Here is a 16,697-nt window from a genome sequence, read left to right as displayed (position 1 = left end):
TCAGATTGACCATTTTTTTCTTTATGAAATAAATTGCTCAATGTACCATTGCTGAATCTTGTAAACTGACTCTCAAATTACATCAAGTGCCAGTATTTATAGAAGGGCAAGATGGTTGAATACATGTGAGAAAGCAGGGGAACATTCATTGTATTTTAATTTTGCTTTAATTGATTTACAAATGCTGCCCTAATACTTTTGAGCATTTTATCATTCCCCATGGTAAGATCAGCAACCAAGAATCAGAGAGGTTACTTATTTGGGGAGATAATAATCATCCTTGTATTTGATATAGTGCTTTATTACATCCTTCCCCAGTAGTATTTTTAATTAATGTTTTCCCCAGTGAATTTGTGTGAGGGAGAAATCATGTCCACAATGAAATAACATACACAATTAATTAGATTTGAAAAGACCAGAAGCACAACATCAACGTTTATTCATGAAATTAAGGTGGTCTCTTAACAGCTCCCTACATAGATGGGCTGATCACTTGACAACTGTCACATTTTATTTCCGAAGGAGCTTGAAGCACAACTGTCAATGTACAGGAAATAATTTTGCACAAATAACTTGAAAGAGTTGACTATAGGTAACAAAGTAAGAGGTCTTTTAAATCCGGTTTGTGCCAAATAGCACTAAACAAGCATAGTAAATTAAACAGAGCACTACAACAAGTGGCACTGAATTTCAGACAAGTATGACAAGCTGCTCAATCTAGAACAGAAGTACAAGAAGCACCTGATGGATGCCAAGAGTTAAACATAAATTATAATAGCTGATTTTAGAACTCAGGTGCTTCAGCCATTAAGCTCTCCACTTTGAACTGCATCTTGGTAACTCTTTCCTTTGTCTTGCTTTTCATCTGGGTAAAGTTTGATGAGATCATCAATTCGCAGGATGGTTATAGCAGCTTCTGTTGCAAACTTCAGACTCTTGACTTTAACCATAGTAGGCTCAAAGACACCAGCTTGTTTGTTGTCCCTTGGCTTCCCATTCAATAAATCAAGACCAATCCTGCACAAACAAAATGTGAATTTGATTAACACTGTTTTAATAGCCAGTCACTACAATATTAGTAAAACCTTCATAATTTCCGATTGAATTCTGACAACTCAGCCGTAAAAGTTACTTTAACAAGATGGAGAAAATCAATTTTGCACTTTACTGCTATCTGGGGCACCAGGTCACCAAAAATCAATGATTGCTCATGAATTGCAACAATGTTCAAATTTAGTTTCATCGCTGATTCAGACAACAATGGGTCTCAAGTCACAATCTTTTGCAGACCACAGTACAATAAAATTTTTACCATTTCAAAGTTTTGCGATCAGGATTGACCTGAGCTTCGTTGTGGAATGCACGCAACTTTGCAACAAGGTCTGTAGAATCCTGAGCAGCATTCACTGCCAGAGTCCTAGGAATAATCAACATGGCCCGGGCAAATTCTGCAATGGCAAGTTGTTCACGTGATCCCTAAACAAAAAGACAACCAACAGTTAAATACATGAAGTACTTTTAACTTATTTTCTTAAAATAATTTTTAATACTGCAAATTAATAGGGACAGTAATCCCTGGTTAATCAGCTCAAAGCATACGGTAAAAGTGCCCTCCCCCAATAATCTTGAAATACAATTAAACCCATACCAAACTAGTTGCATAGTTTTCCAGGTAGATGGAGAGTGCAGCTTCCACAGCCCCACCTCCTGGAACTAAAGACTTGGACTCAAGCACTCTCTTCACAACACAGAGTGCATCATGTAGGGAGCGCTCCATCTCATCACACATGAAATCATTTGCTCCTCGCAGAATGATTGATGCAGAAGTACGGGCCTTTGTACTGAAAAGTACAAATTAAACTTTACAACAATAGTACTTGTGAGGGTTGGGTTAAACTCATTTTAAAATGTCAGCATCAATTTATACCTCACTTTTAGAAATCAGAATCTAGATCCCTTTTTCAATCACAAACTTTGTGTGCACTGCTCCTGAATGAACAATACCTATTGATTATATACTGTTATGCAAAACAATATTCATTGCCGACTTAAACCAGGAATAGATGTGACAGTTCTACTTTCATCAGGAAACTGCTTGGATTATATTTATATGCACAACAAATTTAATCTGCATCTGTGCAGTCAATATAAAAAAAGATTCAACACAATTACAATCCCAACATCTTTTTCAATTCTGCAACATTAACAGTAGCATTGCAAGATACTACACTGTATACATTGGAGATAANTTTTTATGTTCAGCTAATGCATTACTGAGAAGACATCAGCAAGGTCTTCAGTCACACAAGGCTGAATATTCTCTATCCCAAGCGTACAACTGCTCATGCCACAGATATTAGCAGGGCAGCAAATAAATGGGAGTTCAGTAAGTTGTACATGTTTTTCTTACTTTTTAACAAGTATCAGTTCATCATCGCATATCCTTTCTTGAACCACCTCCTCAGCTTGGCCCACTAAAGAGGGATCAAAACTCTCATCTCCTTCCAAGTTTGCAAGTGTTGAACAGATAGTTGCTATAAACAAAAACAGGTAAAAATCATCAGAATAGGTTTCTCAGTCCAAGACACCCTTTTCTGATTTACGTACTTTTAACACTTCAACAAAATTACATTTGTATAGCGCTTTTCATGTCGGGAGGACGTCAGAATCACTAGGAAAATTCCAGCTGATTCCGAATGCCACCCTTTCAAAATTGAATGATATTAATATTGGACATTAAACTCGATAGCTTGTCACTCCAAGGGTAAAGAGCTGAGCAATAAGTTATCTGGAGTAGCGAGTTTGATATAGGTCCTCCCAGCTGCTCCGTGGCTTTTGGCCCTATCCTGTCACACGATAAGATGTAAGACAGCGTAGGAGGCCACGGCTTAGCCCCTGCAACGCATCTGAGCATAGGCACCCAACCTCCGCTACCAATCACAGCATCGGGCTGGAGGCCTTTGTAATGCAAGATGCCATATTACAGAACGAGTTATCAGATCAATTTTCGACTAAGAAGATAACGAATAAGCCATTTTCTGCTCGCTGGATTCAAACAATCTGAGTCAGTCAGTATCACTAGCCACTATGAATGTCAGCACAGACAGAGGCTACTCAGTGCACCATTGATCCGCGCTAGGAGTTGGGCCCACAGAATAAAATTAATGTTTTTGGTTTTGGGCCTCGTCCAACCAGGTCGGAATTCCGGATAACTGGAGTCCAATAAGGCAGGGGATCACTAGTTTCAAAGTATATATAATTCACAACAGTAACCAGTAAAAAAAAATGCTGCACTTACCTCCACTGGCCTTAGCAATTCGTCTGAGGTCTTTCTTCAGACAACGGCGTACTGCCATGGCACCAGCATCCACAAAATATTTTAGACACATATCATCAATGCCACCAGTAGTCAGAATGACATTGGCACCTGTGGCCAGAATCTTCTGAATTCTCTCTTTGGTGATATCAGACTCTCTGAAAGCAAAACAAGTTCATCACTACCTACAAAGCTATTTTACAAACATAAGATTATAAATACAAAAAAGACACCTCAAAGTGTGCATATTCACAATTATCAGACAACAGGATAGATCAAATTTTCATGTGGTAGAGAGGAAATATTTAGTTAAGAGCAAGCTGCGGCTCTCAGCGCGGACACCAAATATCAGCTTGGCACAGATCACTGGCAGTCACATTCATAGTTAAGGATTACTGACTCAACATCATTATATCATTGACGGGATATACAGTCGACAACAAATAATTCTAAATGGAGTGTAATGTGCCACACTAATTAAAACTATTTTAAATCAATTTGAAATACTAAAGGATCATTTAGTGTCAAGCTCACATATTACTGTAGCAACACTACAGTGTTCTTCAGTTACATGAGATGAGTATTGTGTGTTCCAAGGGTAAAATTGCTCACAAGACTGACATCAGCACAGCAGCAAATAAATTGGAGGAAAACTATGTGGTTTGGATATTTAAAAAATGTTCTATTACAATGAGTGGAAAACAATGGGAAGTGGAATTAATGGAAACTACATTACATATAGCTCAGTTGTGCTTTTGGAAAGAGATAAAATAAATAATGGTTTCTAATTGCTGAAGTCTCCTGTCTACTTACACTTGTGGAACTGTCACCTGTTCAATCAGTGTTTAAGGAAGAGTATTTGCACATTCTTGCTAACCACTCTAAATATCAAGGTAGGATTTCCAATATATCACTACAATTACAACATGAATCACTAAATATAACTTTAAAAATCCTTATGCTAATCTGAGAATAAATTACTAAAGAGAAGTCTAATTTAGAGTTACATCCCATTAACTTCCATCATACCTCTGTCTGATCTGGTCCAATTTTTCTGGGTCATTGATAACAATCTGAACACCCAGCTTCATTTTCGTCTTTTGCAGGCTGAAGTCCAGACATGCAATTTTAGCATTAATCACTCTTTTGACCATTCCTAAAAAGAACATTTCAATTAACTTCATTTCATTTGGTTTAAATTAAAACTTCAGGACTATTTAAATCAACACATAGAGCAGTGTAAATAAACGAATTATCTGGTGGTCACTTTATAGTTATACAACACAAAAGAAAATTGCTTGCCAGGTTAAGGACTTACTGACAACTCTAAGTCCCATTGATGAATAAGGCAAGATGATATCAACATGGATCACTGTACATCTCCCTTCCTTCACTTGGCTTGCCTCATCAGAAGCAGTTCAATCCTCAGGAGTTTCCATTTAACCTTCCCAACACCAGTTATTTTTAAGATACGGTCCTCATTTTATCAGTTTCAATGAGTAAAGGGTTGAGGGGGCCCATTGGGATTTTAACCCAGAATTTTCAACCAACTGACACTTGAGAAGTTGTATAAAATGTCTCAAACTACTTCAAGCAAGCATTCATTCTGAAATTACCTTGAACTCTACAAGATTAATATAAGAAAACAAAGTTTAACAATATTTTCAAAAATAAATGGAGCAATGATTATTAAAGAGTGGCAAGGAAGAGCATTAAAGTTTTTATACTTTACTATATTTTATTTCTACTATACTTTAGTAGTAGAAGCGATTATATAATGAGACTGGAAGCACCTCTGTTGAAATATTGCTGAAAATGAAGCATCTGGAAATCCCAAGGTTTGAGCCCTGGGTTACATTGAGCAAACTAATCTCAGATAGGGCAACATTAAAGGAACTGTAATCATCTTAGCATTCACAGGCCACAGAACAAATAAAAGCAACCATAGTTTCTGCCCTTTTAAAACTATTCCACAACTCTACTGAAAAGCACCATTCACTGTCGGGGGCCCAACAGTTGAATAATTAGCATACAATAATTCATTGTATGTTGCTTATAAAGGCGAGGTGTGCACCTCATGGAATTATGTTCAATAGATTATGTGGTCAAAATCAGAGTAAATGTGGAATTAACTATTTATGTTCAAAAGATACACTCCTATTATCTTTGAAGACAAAGAAGTTTTAGCAGCATTGATCAGACATTCTCTGCCCAGTTCATCCGTGTTAACAGTCGAAAATAAATAGATATCAAAGCTTAATTTGATAATGTTGGTCTCCACTGGAAAATTACACATAAAAAGCTAATCGTATGGATTCTTTTTTGTTAGTCTTTCATTTTGAATACTTCACATAATCTGACTATGAGAACCTGCAGTTTGTACACTACCATTTTGAAGCAAAGGAAACACTTCATGTCCATATCTGTTGAAGATTTCCAACAGCAAAACAAAATCATCAATATTAACTGGACTATTTTTTGGCTAGGAGTCGGAAACATATGGAAACCCATCACCATACTTAGGCCTTTGGCTGGCAATTAACAGGAGCTGAGTGAGAAGAATCCTTGCTCCCCCAGTGACCAACCAGTCTGCCCTTCAAGGCTTGCCGATACCAGACTACCAAGAATATTACAGAGGGTTGACTTGATCCGGATACTCTGTTGCTAAGCATGTCACCCTGGAGCAAGGTCAACTCCAAGGAGATCCCTCTTGGATCTCCCACAAAGACAATCACTAACTAGTTAGTCAATTGAGATGCGACAAAGGCAGGTTTGAGCGTTCCCGAGGTGGATAGAGGCTATCAGAAATACCCTGCAAACTTCCTGGAATAGTACAGTTCATGAGAGCATTGTCACCGTCCTCCTGTACATGGTTTGGACATCTAACCATTGAGTGTGGTTCCATCAGTTGGAGGTACAAAGTTGGAATATCAGCTGTGTACCTCTGCACACCAATTAAGATGGACACAAAGCACTGGATATACAAGCTGGGTTCATAAACCCAGGATTCAGGTTACGCCTTCCAGCAGCTGTTGTCCCAAGTATCAGAGTTTCCTCATCAGCTATTTGATGGGACATCTGCCTTCAATGTCAACAGTCATCATCCAGGCTTCTATACAGACAAATTACAGACTTGAGGGGTATCATTACAAAAGAATAAGTCCTTGATTTAATGCTAAGGTTGCAGCAGCAGAAAAAAAGTACTGAAAAATGTACTAAAGATCTAGGATTATTTGAGCAATAATCCAATCAAAATATTTGAAGTTACATTGTTAAGTCATACATTATGTTTAGGCAGCCAACCCATGATAATTAGTCATTTGCCCCAATACTGAACTGGAAAATAAAACTGACAAATAAGAATTTCATGTTATTTACCTGTGTACAGTCATTTAACTTGTGCAGAAATAGACTCTCAGCACAGTGCTAATGAATGACAGCATTGTTCTTCCCACCAACAATAACTAGCAAGTCAGATAAAAGCCAAGCTAGCCAAACGGGAGGGTTCTTACAAAGTTTCCATTATTAATTATTACAAATCATTAGGCAAGACAGAAGACAATATTTCAGAGTATTGGTTGTTTCCTCAATTATAGACTCAGGAATTAAATCAGTGATTAGAGCACTCGCCTCGTAAGCGAGAGACCTGGGTTTGATTCCCAGCAGGGCGAAACATTGGGCACGTTTCCTTACTCCACACTCCTCTGTTTACCGAGCAGTCAGTAGGAACCTGGTTGTTACCTGGTGGCCCTTGCAGGGACCGGCCCTTGCAGGGACCGGCCCTTGCAGGGACCGGCCCTTGCAGGGACCGGCCCTTGCAGGGACCGGCCCTTGCAGGGACCGGCCCTTGCAGGGACCGGCCCTTGCAGGAACCGGCCCTTGCAGGGACCGGCCCTTGCAGGGACCGGCCCTTGCAGGGACCGGCCCCTGCAGGGACCGGCCCTTGCAGGGACCGGCCCTTGCAGGGACCGGCCCTTGCAGGGACCGGCCCAGGGTTGGCGTGACTGGCAGGGAGGGCGGGGCGGGGGGGCGGATATCCTGGTGCCCCCCCCCCCCCCTCCCGCCTCCTGCACTCGGTGCAGCGCTGTGAGTGGGAGAGACGATGTTGTGATCCTCTCCGCAGCGAGAAACCCAATAGGTAACACACAGAGCAGCGCCACAGCCGTACAGCGGGAGGGGACCCCCGGACACTGGGGGGTAACCCCGGACACTGGGGGGGGACCCCCGGACACTGGGGGGGACCCCCGGACACTGGGGGGGGACACCCGGGCACTGGGGGGGGGGGGGGGGGGGGGGGGGGGGACCCCGGACACTGGGGGGGGGACCCCCGGACACTGGGGGGGGACCCCCGGACACTGGGGGGGACCCGGACACTGGGGGGGGGACGGGGGGGGGGGGGGGGGGACCCCCGGACACTGGGGGGGGCACCCGGACACTGGGGGGGACCCCCGGACACTGGGGGGGGACCCCGGCACTGGGGGGGGACCCCGGACACTGGGGGACACTGGGGGGGACACCCGGACACTGGGGGGGACCCCGGGACACTGGGGGGGGCACCCCCGGACACTGGGGGGGACCCCGGAGGCACTGGGGGGGACCCCCGGGCACTGGGGGGGACCCGGACACTGGGGGGACCGGTGGACACTGGGGTGTGTGTGTGTGTGTGGAGGCGCTGCTCTGGAGGCGGATTTCCTGCAAACAGCTGAAGGATAATTGAAGCTGTTTGTGCGGGGCCTTCACCATCACTATTACCATTAACACAGAAGTTATTTTGGGACAGGTTTTGACTGCAGGTACAATGTTGTATTTGAGTAATAGTGAACGGTACAGCATTTGTATACGACTTTCAACCTGTCTCAAAGTGCTTTACAAAGTCTGAATGGGTGCCTGAGCTGGGAGGGAGATAGGTTGAGGGATTGGGGAAATAATAATAATAAATAATAATAATAATAATAATAGGGCAAAAGGTGCTGTTAAGGGTGGCTGGGGGTGGGGAAAGGGGGGCTGTGGCTGAAGTTGGCAGTCAGTGTTGTGAAGATGGAAGAACGTCAACTTGATAAGACCCCAGATGAAAGGTTGAAGATGAGGTTTGAATAAATCGTTGATTTGATATTCTGTACTGTCTCCGTGAGCTGACGTGAGCCAATGCCTGAAGTGCGGAGATGCTGACGGGAGCCAAGCAGGAAAGCCTTTGTCTTGTCAACATTAAAAACATAAGAAATAGGAGCAGGAGTAGGCCATTCGGCCCCTCAAGCCTGCCCCGCCATTTAATAAGACCATGGCTGATCTTCTAACCTAATTCCAGTTACCCGCCCTATCCCCATATCCCTTAATCTCTTTAGTTTTTAAAAATCAATCTCAGTCTTGAATATGTTCAATGACATACTGATGGAAGAGCTCCCTCTTTCACCAATACTGGTGCCAGTGGTCCACAAAATGAAACTCCTGCCTCCCGCACCACTCTTTCAGCCACGCATTCTATGGGGGAAAGTTTGGGCTTATTCAGGACTTGATAATCTGACAAGCAGTTGTCCAGGGGTCAAAGGTGAAAACGGAAAGGGGATAGGTAGAGTTGGTTGTCAGTGGCAAATGTATTGAAGTCCCTGGAAATTATGTCAACCTGGGGGAGTATGTAGATGAGGAGGAGAGGAGCCAGAAAAGAGCCCCAAGCCACACGTGATCATGTGGGTCAGAGGAAAAGGAGACATAGTGATGATCCTGCGATAAGTTGGAATGGAACCTGGATAGTGCAGAGCTACAGAGATGTACCAGAGGAGAGATGGTAGAGAAGAATAGAATGATCAAAAGTGTTGGATATAACCGCAAAATCGCGGAGGACCGGCAAGTACAAGGATCCCTGGTCACAGGAAGAGATGACTTGTTAATGACTGTCCAGGGACTGTCCATGCATCAGGCTTGAGTTTGTTGAACGTAGGGGATAAGTAGGTCACAGAGGTAGAGAGAGTGAGGGTGCGAAGGGATTTGTAGGTGAGATCCACAGACAGCCAATGGTGAATCTGAAGAGGATTCAAGGCCAAGCTCTGTTCTCTCCAAGGAGGATCATTTGATAGTGTTTAGAGCACTGACTGAGTTTTCACAGACTGAATATTATCCTCAACATACAAAGCCTACAGTCTACCGTTCCTCGCCCAGATTGGAGAGTTCGGAAGTCATGCAACTAGGTCCACCGAAAATTAAGTCATTGTGTTTACACTTTATAAACATTCACCTTGCAAGCTGCAGCTGAAATGTAAGCTCTGAAGCACTCTGTTTATGCAGCGCAAGAGGGGTTAGCGAAGGAGAGAAATGATGAAAGGATGAATGCAAGCCAACTGTGGTATTAAAAGAATTATTGTCCTTGTTATCTTCCTGTCTGGAGAATAAAATGCTATTTTATATTAACGTCTGAAAAAGACGTTATTATATAAAAAAATATAACTTCTTGTGCTAAACCTGTACTAAAGTTAAGGATGGTTAACTTAACACTAATAATATGAGTAAATGATTCTCACTGAGTATTCCCGTGCCTCTTTTCAGAAAGTATCACCACCAACTCTGCACTGTAGTATTAAAGGAGTCTATTCCTTTTCTTTCACTGTTTTGTAGGCCAAGGACAGAATCCTGCCCGTCAGGCCAGCGTGGCAGCAAGCATTCCCTATTCGGTGCCAGCATGGAGCTGCCAGATGATCTGTGGTTCCGGACTGAAGGCCGTGTGTTTAGGAGCACAGTCCATCCTCACGGAAAACGCCAGGATTGTAGTAGCAGGCGGCGTGGAATGCATGAGCAAGGTTTACATGAGCAAAATTTCAGGATATTCTCTTTCATAGAGACAGCAGACATGATGGGCCCTAATGACTTCTTTCTGTAATGTAAATTTCTAATTACATAGCTCGGAAACAGGCCATTCAGCCCATGCTTCAAACAAGCCTCTCCCCTTTGCTAATCTCCACTTCCATACCCTCTGCTCCCTTCTCAATCATGAATATATCATGTAGAGGTAGTTCAGTTCTGCCTGATTTTGTTGTTCAACCAAAGAACGGTACAGATAACGAATGTTGAACTTTTCCCTCCTGTTGTCTGAGCACAGAGGGATCAAGTGTGAAAGAAGCAAACATGAACTCAGCTAAATGGCTCGGCAGAAACGTTCACCGGTGGATACAATTTAGTGACTGTCACAACAAGCAGTTGCATTGTGCTGCCATTAATACACTTGTTTGTACCCCTAAATATTTAAAAATTGGTCATGCTTTTTTTCATGTTGGTTTGTGGAACAATGCTGTGTGCAATTGGGCTGCAGCATTCGCCGACAAATGCACAGTCACTCCATTTCACAGTAATTCCCTGTGAAGTGCTTCAGGATATTCTCATGATTATTATCTGAGATAGTAATTATTGTGAAGTGTTTGTAGGCATTTCAGTATGATAAGGCATTATACAAATGCAAGTTCTTCCTTTTCTCCAGCCAGATCTTGTTGCATGTGGAGTCCCAGTATACAGCAAGTACACTTAGCTAAAGCCTGCTTCTTTTAATCACAGGCTCCACATGTGGTTCCAATGCGAGTTGGGGTCAAAGTAGGAGACATGTCCCTTCAGGATACCATTCTGTGTGATGGCCTAATGGACGCCTTTTATAACTACACATGGGTGTAACAGGTAAGAACTGTCACTGAATAAATACAAGGTTTGCATTTAAGTATGGAAATTAATTGCATTTCCCTCTGTTTTCTAACCTCTCTGAGGATCTGTGGTGTTTAGTTCTAAGGCTACCAGCTGCCCTCCAGTATCTCATTAAAGTGGCCGTACTTCATGTGTGAATCCGAGTGGTAAAGGGTCACTGGGCTGTTTGACCATGAGAGGAGATGGAATGTCACAGACAAGTCTCTTCCTGTCCACACAAGCACCTTCCAGCCAGGACCATTGAATGTGATAAGAAGTGGGAACACTGGCTGTATTTTTCCTCCTACTTATACAAACTAATTGTAACATCCCATCTGCTGCCAAGCTGAGACCAGGTAACCTGGCACAAATCTGGGTCTTCCAAGTCTCAGTTCAACGCCAGGCAGTGCCTTTGTCAACCAAGTGCTCAAAGAGAGCAGCTTGGGAATGGAGCAATCTGTATGCAGGTTTTGATAAATTTATAAGATAGTATTGTTCTGATTAAAAATGGGGGGCGTTATTTGAATAGAAAATGTTCTTTTTGTTTCTATTTAATCATGTATTGTAACTATTTCTTAAAATTAGATACTGAAATAATGGGCACAATGTGTTTGAGCTCAGATTGCAATCCAAAGTGCCTGTCTCCATCCTCCAAGACACAGTCGTGTATTAACTACCTCAGCTGTGGAGGTGCTCATCGATGATTGGAAAAATGTGAACAAATTTACTGGAACAAACCTGAATCCTTTCTGAAGTTCAAAATATGGAGGAGGTTAATTCTGTTCTGAACTGTAAAGGGAACATGACTGTTGACTAAAGATGCTCCTACAAAATACACAGTCACTACACACTTCATAGTTGTGAAGCACTTTAAACATCCTCGCGAATAGAAACAAACATACTATTCTTGGTGGAGACCCAGGCATCCTACATGGCTCAGCCAACTTAAGACCAAAAGATTCTGTGGTTGAATTCCTTGGAAGCTCAAGCTTTTAACCTTTTTAGAGCAACAATATATCTTTAAAATTATCCTCTGTGGTGACAGATAAGCAAAGTCACCCGAGGGCAGTACTTTTACACTGTGATGACTGGCCTAACAGAAGCCAGGAAGGTGTGTGTTATCCTAAAACCACCTTGGAGGGTGTGAATGTGTGAACCAAAGCTGTGCAAGCTCATAGAACGGACGTAGATGTAAAGTAGCATGTTACTTGATAGCCATCATTATGTAGAGCTACGGTCTCTTGGCCATGCACATATTTATATAAAGGTTTGAAGCTACAGAACGTTTCCCGAATTACTTTTCTCGTCCTCTCGATGCAGCTGAGAACGTGGCGATGCAGTGGCATGTGAGTCGAGAGGAGCAGGACAAGTTTGCTGTACAGTCCCAGAACCGAACTGAGGCAGCACAGAAAGCTGGCTATTTTGAAAAAGAAATTGTTCCTGTCTCCGTCCCTTCCAGGAGAGGTATGTGCTGTACTCCTAGGAGGAGAGATTTTGAGACTGACTGGTTCATCTGCACGAGCGCGTGTGAGTGCGTGTAGGAGAAGGTTTCAGAAAGTTACATATTCTAAGCTTTTTCAAGCCTCAAAAACAAATGTCATAGAGGGGACCTCTATAGAGGTATATAAGATGCTGAATGAGATTGAGAAAGTAAACCTACAATAATATATTCAGATACACCAGGCCAGCAGAAAACAAGGTACAGTTTCAGAGTTGTAAAGGACATTATTTAGGACACACAACAAGAAGTGTTTCTTTACACGTTGCTGCAACTGCAGTAGATTACCAGGAGGGATGGCAGAAGCTAGGTTGCTGGACACTTTTTTAAAAAAAACTATGCGGTAATGAGAGATGATAGCATGGATATACAAAAACCTCTTTTGTGATCTTAGGTCATCCAGTCTGCCCTAAACCCTATGGGCTTGCAAGAGGTCTTCCAAACTCTTTGGCACTCAACCAGACAGAGGCCAACATTATTCACTTCGACTAACATATGTGCCACACTTGTTTTTAAATGTATAACACTTATAATGAAATTAAAATTTTATTTGGTACTATTGTGTAGCCTCGAAGTGCTACATTTTAATTAGGAGCCTTAATAATCTAACATCATCCTCTCTCTCTTCAGGGCCTATCGAGGTGTCAACTGATGAGTTTCCCCGTCACGGAAGCACCTTCGAAGCCATGTCTAAACTAAAGCCGGCTTTTGCAAAGGGCGTATCTGGCACTGTCACTGCTGCTAATGCTTCAGGTCAGCAGAAAGAATCACTTTTGTAATTTGCTTATAAAGTCGTTGAAAAGAAGGCAGTAACTTTACTGACAACACACTCTGTTTGCTGTTCTGCAGGAATAAATGACGGGCCGCAGCTGTGATTCTGATGAAGAAATCAGAAGCTGACAAGAAATGCCTGAAACCTTTGGCTCAGATTGTATCCTGGGTCGAGGCTGGTTTGCATCCTGCCATTAATGCACAGCAAACAAATTATCTTGCTGTCCATACACCCCGTAACGTCGGTTTGCTTAGATAACAAGCAGACTCTCTCTCTCCATCTCCCTCAACCAATACTACCTATTTGCTACACAAAAAGAACCAGTTATATGCAAAACAGAATATATTTAGGATTGAATTGGATGGGAGAAGAGAGAGAAAATAAAGATTGTCGAGTCCTCAAAAGCAAACCAATGCTGAGAGAAGATGCTGCGGGGATTTGTTTGCCCAGCCCTCCAATATATTTGCTCTGCTGAAATGGATGAATATATTGCTCCACGGAGGAAACCAATTACCGGATTATTTCAATAATGAATTGGTTACAAAAAGAAAGAAAAAGCTGGCTCTTATCTGGTAGTAAGTACTTATGATTCCCAGTAATTACAAAGCATGAGCTCAGCTCAAGCTACAGAGTACAGAACAGATGAACATATCAGAATATCCAAGTTGTCCAACTAATAATAATAATAATAATAATCCTTGCATTTGATATAGCGCTTTTCACTTCAGGAGGACGTCCCAAAGCGCTTCACAGAACATACTGTAAAGTGAATTGACTGTATATTTGTGGGCGAACGCGGCAGCCAATTGCGCACAGCAATGTCCCACCAACAGTCGTAGATTGAAAATGATTCATTTATTATTGTTTTTTTTTGGTTTTGGAGGGATTATTATTAGGCGTGTGGAGTAAGGAAACTTGCCCAAGGTTTCGCCCTGCCTGGAATTGAACTCAGGTCTCTCACTTGCAAAGCGAGTGCTCTAACCACTGAGCTACAGGACTCCACAGGGCAAGACTTGTGCTTTGAGACTCTTTAGGTTCATGATGGAGACCCACTTCAATTAATTGAGAAATTTGTACATCTGCAAGGTAGTTAACAGCGCTTCACAAAATTTAGCATAAAGTGTAGTGACTGTATTTGCAGGCAAACACGACAGCCAATTTGCACACGGTAATGTCCCACCAAAAACAGCTGTGAAGTGAATGGACAGTTTTTGTTTGTGGGATTATTGGCCAGGACACTGACAATGATCTAGTTTCTTTCTCTCTTACTTACAGCTCCCTGACAAAGGGCATTTTTCCCAACACGCTGAAGGTATATGTCAGCTGGATAACTGATGAGGAAACTCTGGCTTGGGTCAACAGCTGCTGGAAGGTGTTACCTGGAGTCCGAATATGTGAACATGTGTTCGTACATCCAGTGCCCGAAATTCATCTGGATTGGCCTGCAGTGAGGTAAGTAGCAGCTCTGCACCTCCAACTGCTCGAATGATCACTCAATGGGAAGGGATGTGTGTGTACGAGCTACTGTCAGGAAGATGGTGGCTCTCATGGATTTCAGACACCCTGCTAACCTCCCAAAAAAAGTCCAGAGCGCGAGGTTCAGAGTGTTTTCTTGTTTGCTGTAGTGATTGATTACTGCTGGCGGGAGAGGTTCCAAAGTTTCTCTTTCACATGCCTCTCACTGCCAGGTACAGGAGCACGTCTAAGCCAAGGTTGTCTCTCTTTGGTGCTGGTGATTGATCACTGCTGGCCGATAGGGTTGCAAAGTTATGCTGCAATGAGTCCAGTCCTGTGGTCTTCATATATACAGAACTCAATGGTTTACAGAAGCTTTATTGAATCGGTTTGATTGTGAGTTCCACACACACATACCCTACTTTACATTACCTGAGAAAATAAGCAGTTTCTTGGGGAGTTTAGTTTTAAGCAGAATGTTATCGATTAATCTATTCAGTCCCTTGCACTTGAAGCACAATCTCAAAGCTAACAGCTGGCAGTTGCTCAAAGAACAATAACCACGGAGCGACTCTGTGGATTAAAGCGATTCAGACATTTAATAAAAAACATATGGAATTGCTTCCAAAATAATAGGATTGCTAACAAACAATAGAGGCCAATTGCAAACTGCAAAGGATTCAAGTGATATAACATTCCATTTCAGGAAGACTTGCATTTCATTTCTTGGCAATGAAAATTCCAATAAGCAATATCTATCTATCAAAACATTGTCTATTATTTTAAAGATTTTATTAATAGATTCATCTTGTTATGAAATGTCAGACAGTGTTGTACAGCGTCGTTGATATGTTCTTTGTGAGCTGCACACACAAAAGAATATACACCCAACCTTGCGCAGTTCCATGTCTGTAAATGTACAGCAATGCAGCACTGTGGCATAACTAATAGCGCTTCACAGCTACAGCTGAACTTTATTATAAACTGAGCCTCATTTTTGATCAAGCAAAGACCTCTTTCAGAGCCATTAACATGTCACCAAAGTTTTTTGTGAAACGTTTTTTTAATAGCATTTAATAGCAATAATTTAATAATAGAGAAAATGATGAGCAAGCTTGGGCTCTGCCCTCATATGGGGGTAAAAAGAAAATGCCTAAGTATGCATTAACCAGATGTTTTGCTGGTTGATTCAGTGTATGATTTTATTCAATTGAGTCAGATTGAATTGAAGGTTTAAGGAAAGTGCTCGATAATTGTTTGGACAACAGTAGAATCGAATAGCGGATGAACAGAATCATCAGAGAGACTTCAAAAAGAACAGTTTTGATGCTGAGACAAGCAGAAAGGTTGAAATGTCAAAATATATAGCCTGTTGGAACCATAGCAATAAACAGGCTGAAATTATATTCAAGCCACAAAAAAAAACAAGGCAATCAATAGTTACTATGTATGAATTGCCCATAAATTCAGCTTCTTAAACAAGTCATTATTATGACAAATAGACCTAGAATTCCTTTAAAAATGCAAATCTAATGATGCAACAAGGCAGTGGTTGGGCAGAGGCTGGAGAAGAAAATTCTCATATTTCTTTCAGTCAAGTTATTCAGTCATCAGAGCATCGAAGCTGGTCTCAAATGCCTTTCCTCCTGGTAAAGAATGAGCAATCAATTTTGTTTTTTCTTTCCTTATTGACAGTCTAATTGGAATTGAGGTACAGATCAACGATGATCAGAACTTTTGAACAGGCTCGAGGGGCTGAATGGTCTATTCCTGTTCCTATGTTCCCAGCTGGTTGACGTTATGATTTAGGTAGTGGGCTTAGGAAGGGAGACAAAAAAAGAGTTCTTGCTGTCCTATAAAATATTATAACGGGGTCTGACACGAACGTTCAATTTAATTATTTTATTGTTTCTCAACTTGTGGGTCACTCTTTCACAATTTTTTTTCAGTGTAAAGAATACAATAGAAATGTTCAGCAGCATTCGCTATGGAATTAACAG

General features: G+C 41.9%; 2 protein-coding genes across 2 annotated transcripts; one reads left to right on the top strand and one right to left on the bottom strand.

Moving 5' to 3' along the window:
* Positions 1 to 422: 422 nt before the first annotated feature.
* On the bottom strand, positions 423 to 4,495 carry LOC121849706 (T-complex protein 1 subunit alpha-like). Its single transcript, XM_042338288.1, has 6 exons — positions 4,346 to 4,495; positions 3,299 to 3,474; positions 2,411 to 2,534; positions 1,649 to 1,841; positions 1,313 to 1,476; positions 423 to 1,017 (listed from the first exon to the last, which is right to left on the bottom strand). Exons 1-6 carry the CDS (start codon positions 4,483 to 4,485, stop codon positions 801 to 803), a joined length of 1,014 nt encoding a protein of 337 aa, XP_042194222.1. The 5' UTR covers positions 4,486 to 4,495; the 3' UTR covers positions 423 to 800.
* A 2,898-nt stretch (positions 4,496 to 7,393) lies between these two features.
* On the top strand, positions 7,394 to 16,438 carry LOC103178593 (acetyl-CoA acetyltransferase, cytosolic; the record flags this gene model as incomplete). The annotated part of the gene is given in 10 exon segments (XM_042338121.1): positions 7,394 to 7,454; positions 9,923 to 10,104; positions 10,853 to 10,949; positions 10,952 to 10,969; positions 12,293 to 12,436; positions 13,101 to 13,223; positions 13,320 to 13,331; positions 13,334 to 13,445; positions 14,518 to 14,694; positions 16,393 to 16,438. Coding segments are annotated over 10 exon segments (972 nt in total), but the record flags the coding sequence as incomplete, so codon positions are not given.
* Between the last annotated feature and the right edge of the window lie 259 nt (positions 16,439 to 16,697).

Source organism: Callorhinchus milii, unplaced genomic scaffold (assembly GCF_018977255.1).
Source record: "Callorhinchus milii isolate IMCB2004 unplaced genomic scaffold, IMCB_Cmil_1.0 Scaffold9, whole genome shotgun sequence".
Taxonomy (NCBI): domain Eukaryota; kingdom Metazoa; phylum Chordata; class Chondrichthyes; order Chimaeriformes; family Callorhinchidae; genus Callorhinchus; species Callorhinchus milii.
Note: the sequence above shows the minus strand (reverse complement) of the source record. Positions and strands in the feature narration are given on the sequence as shown.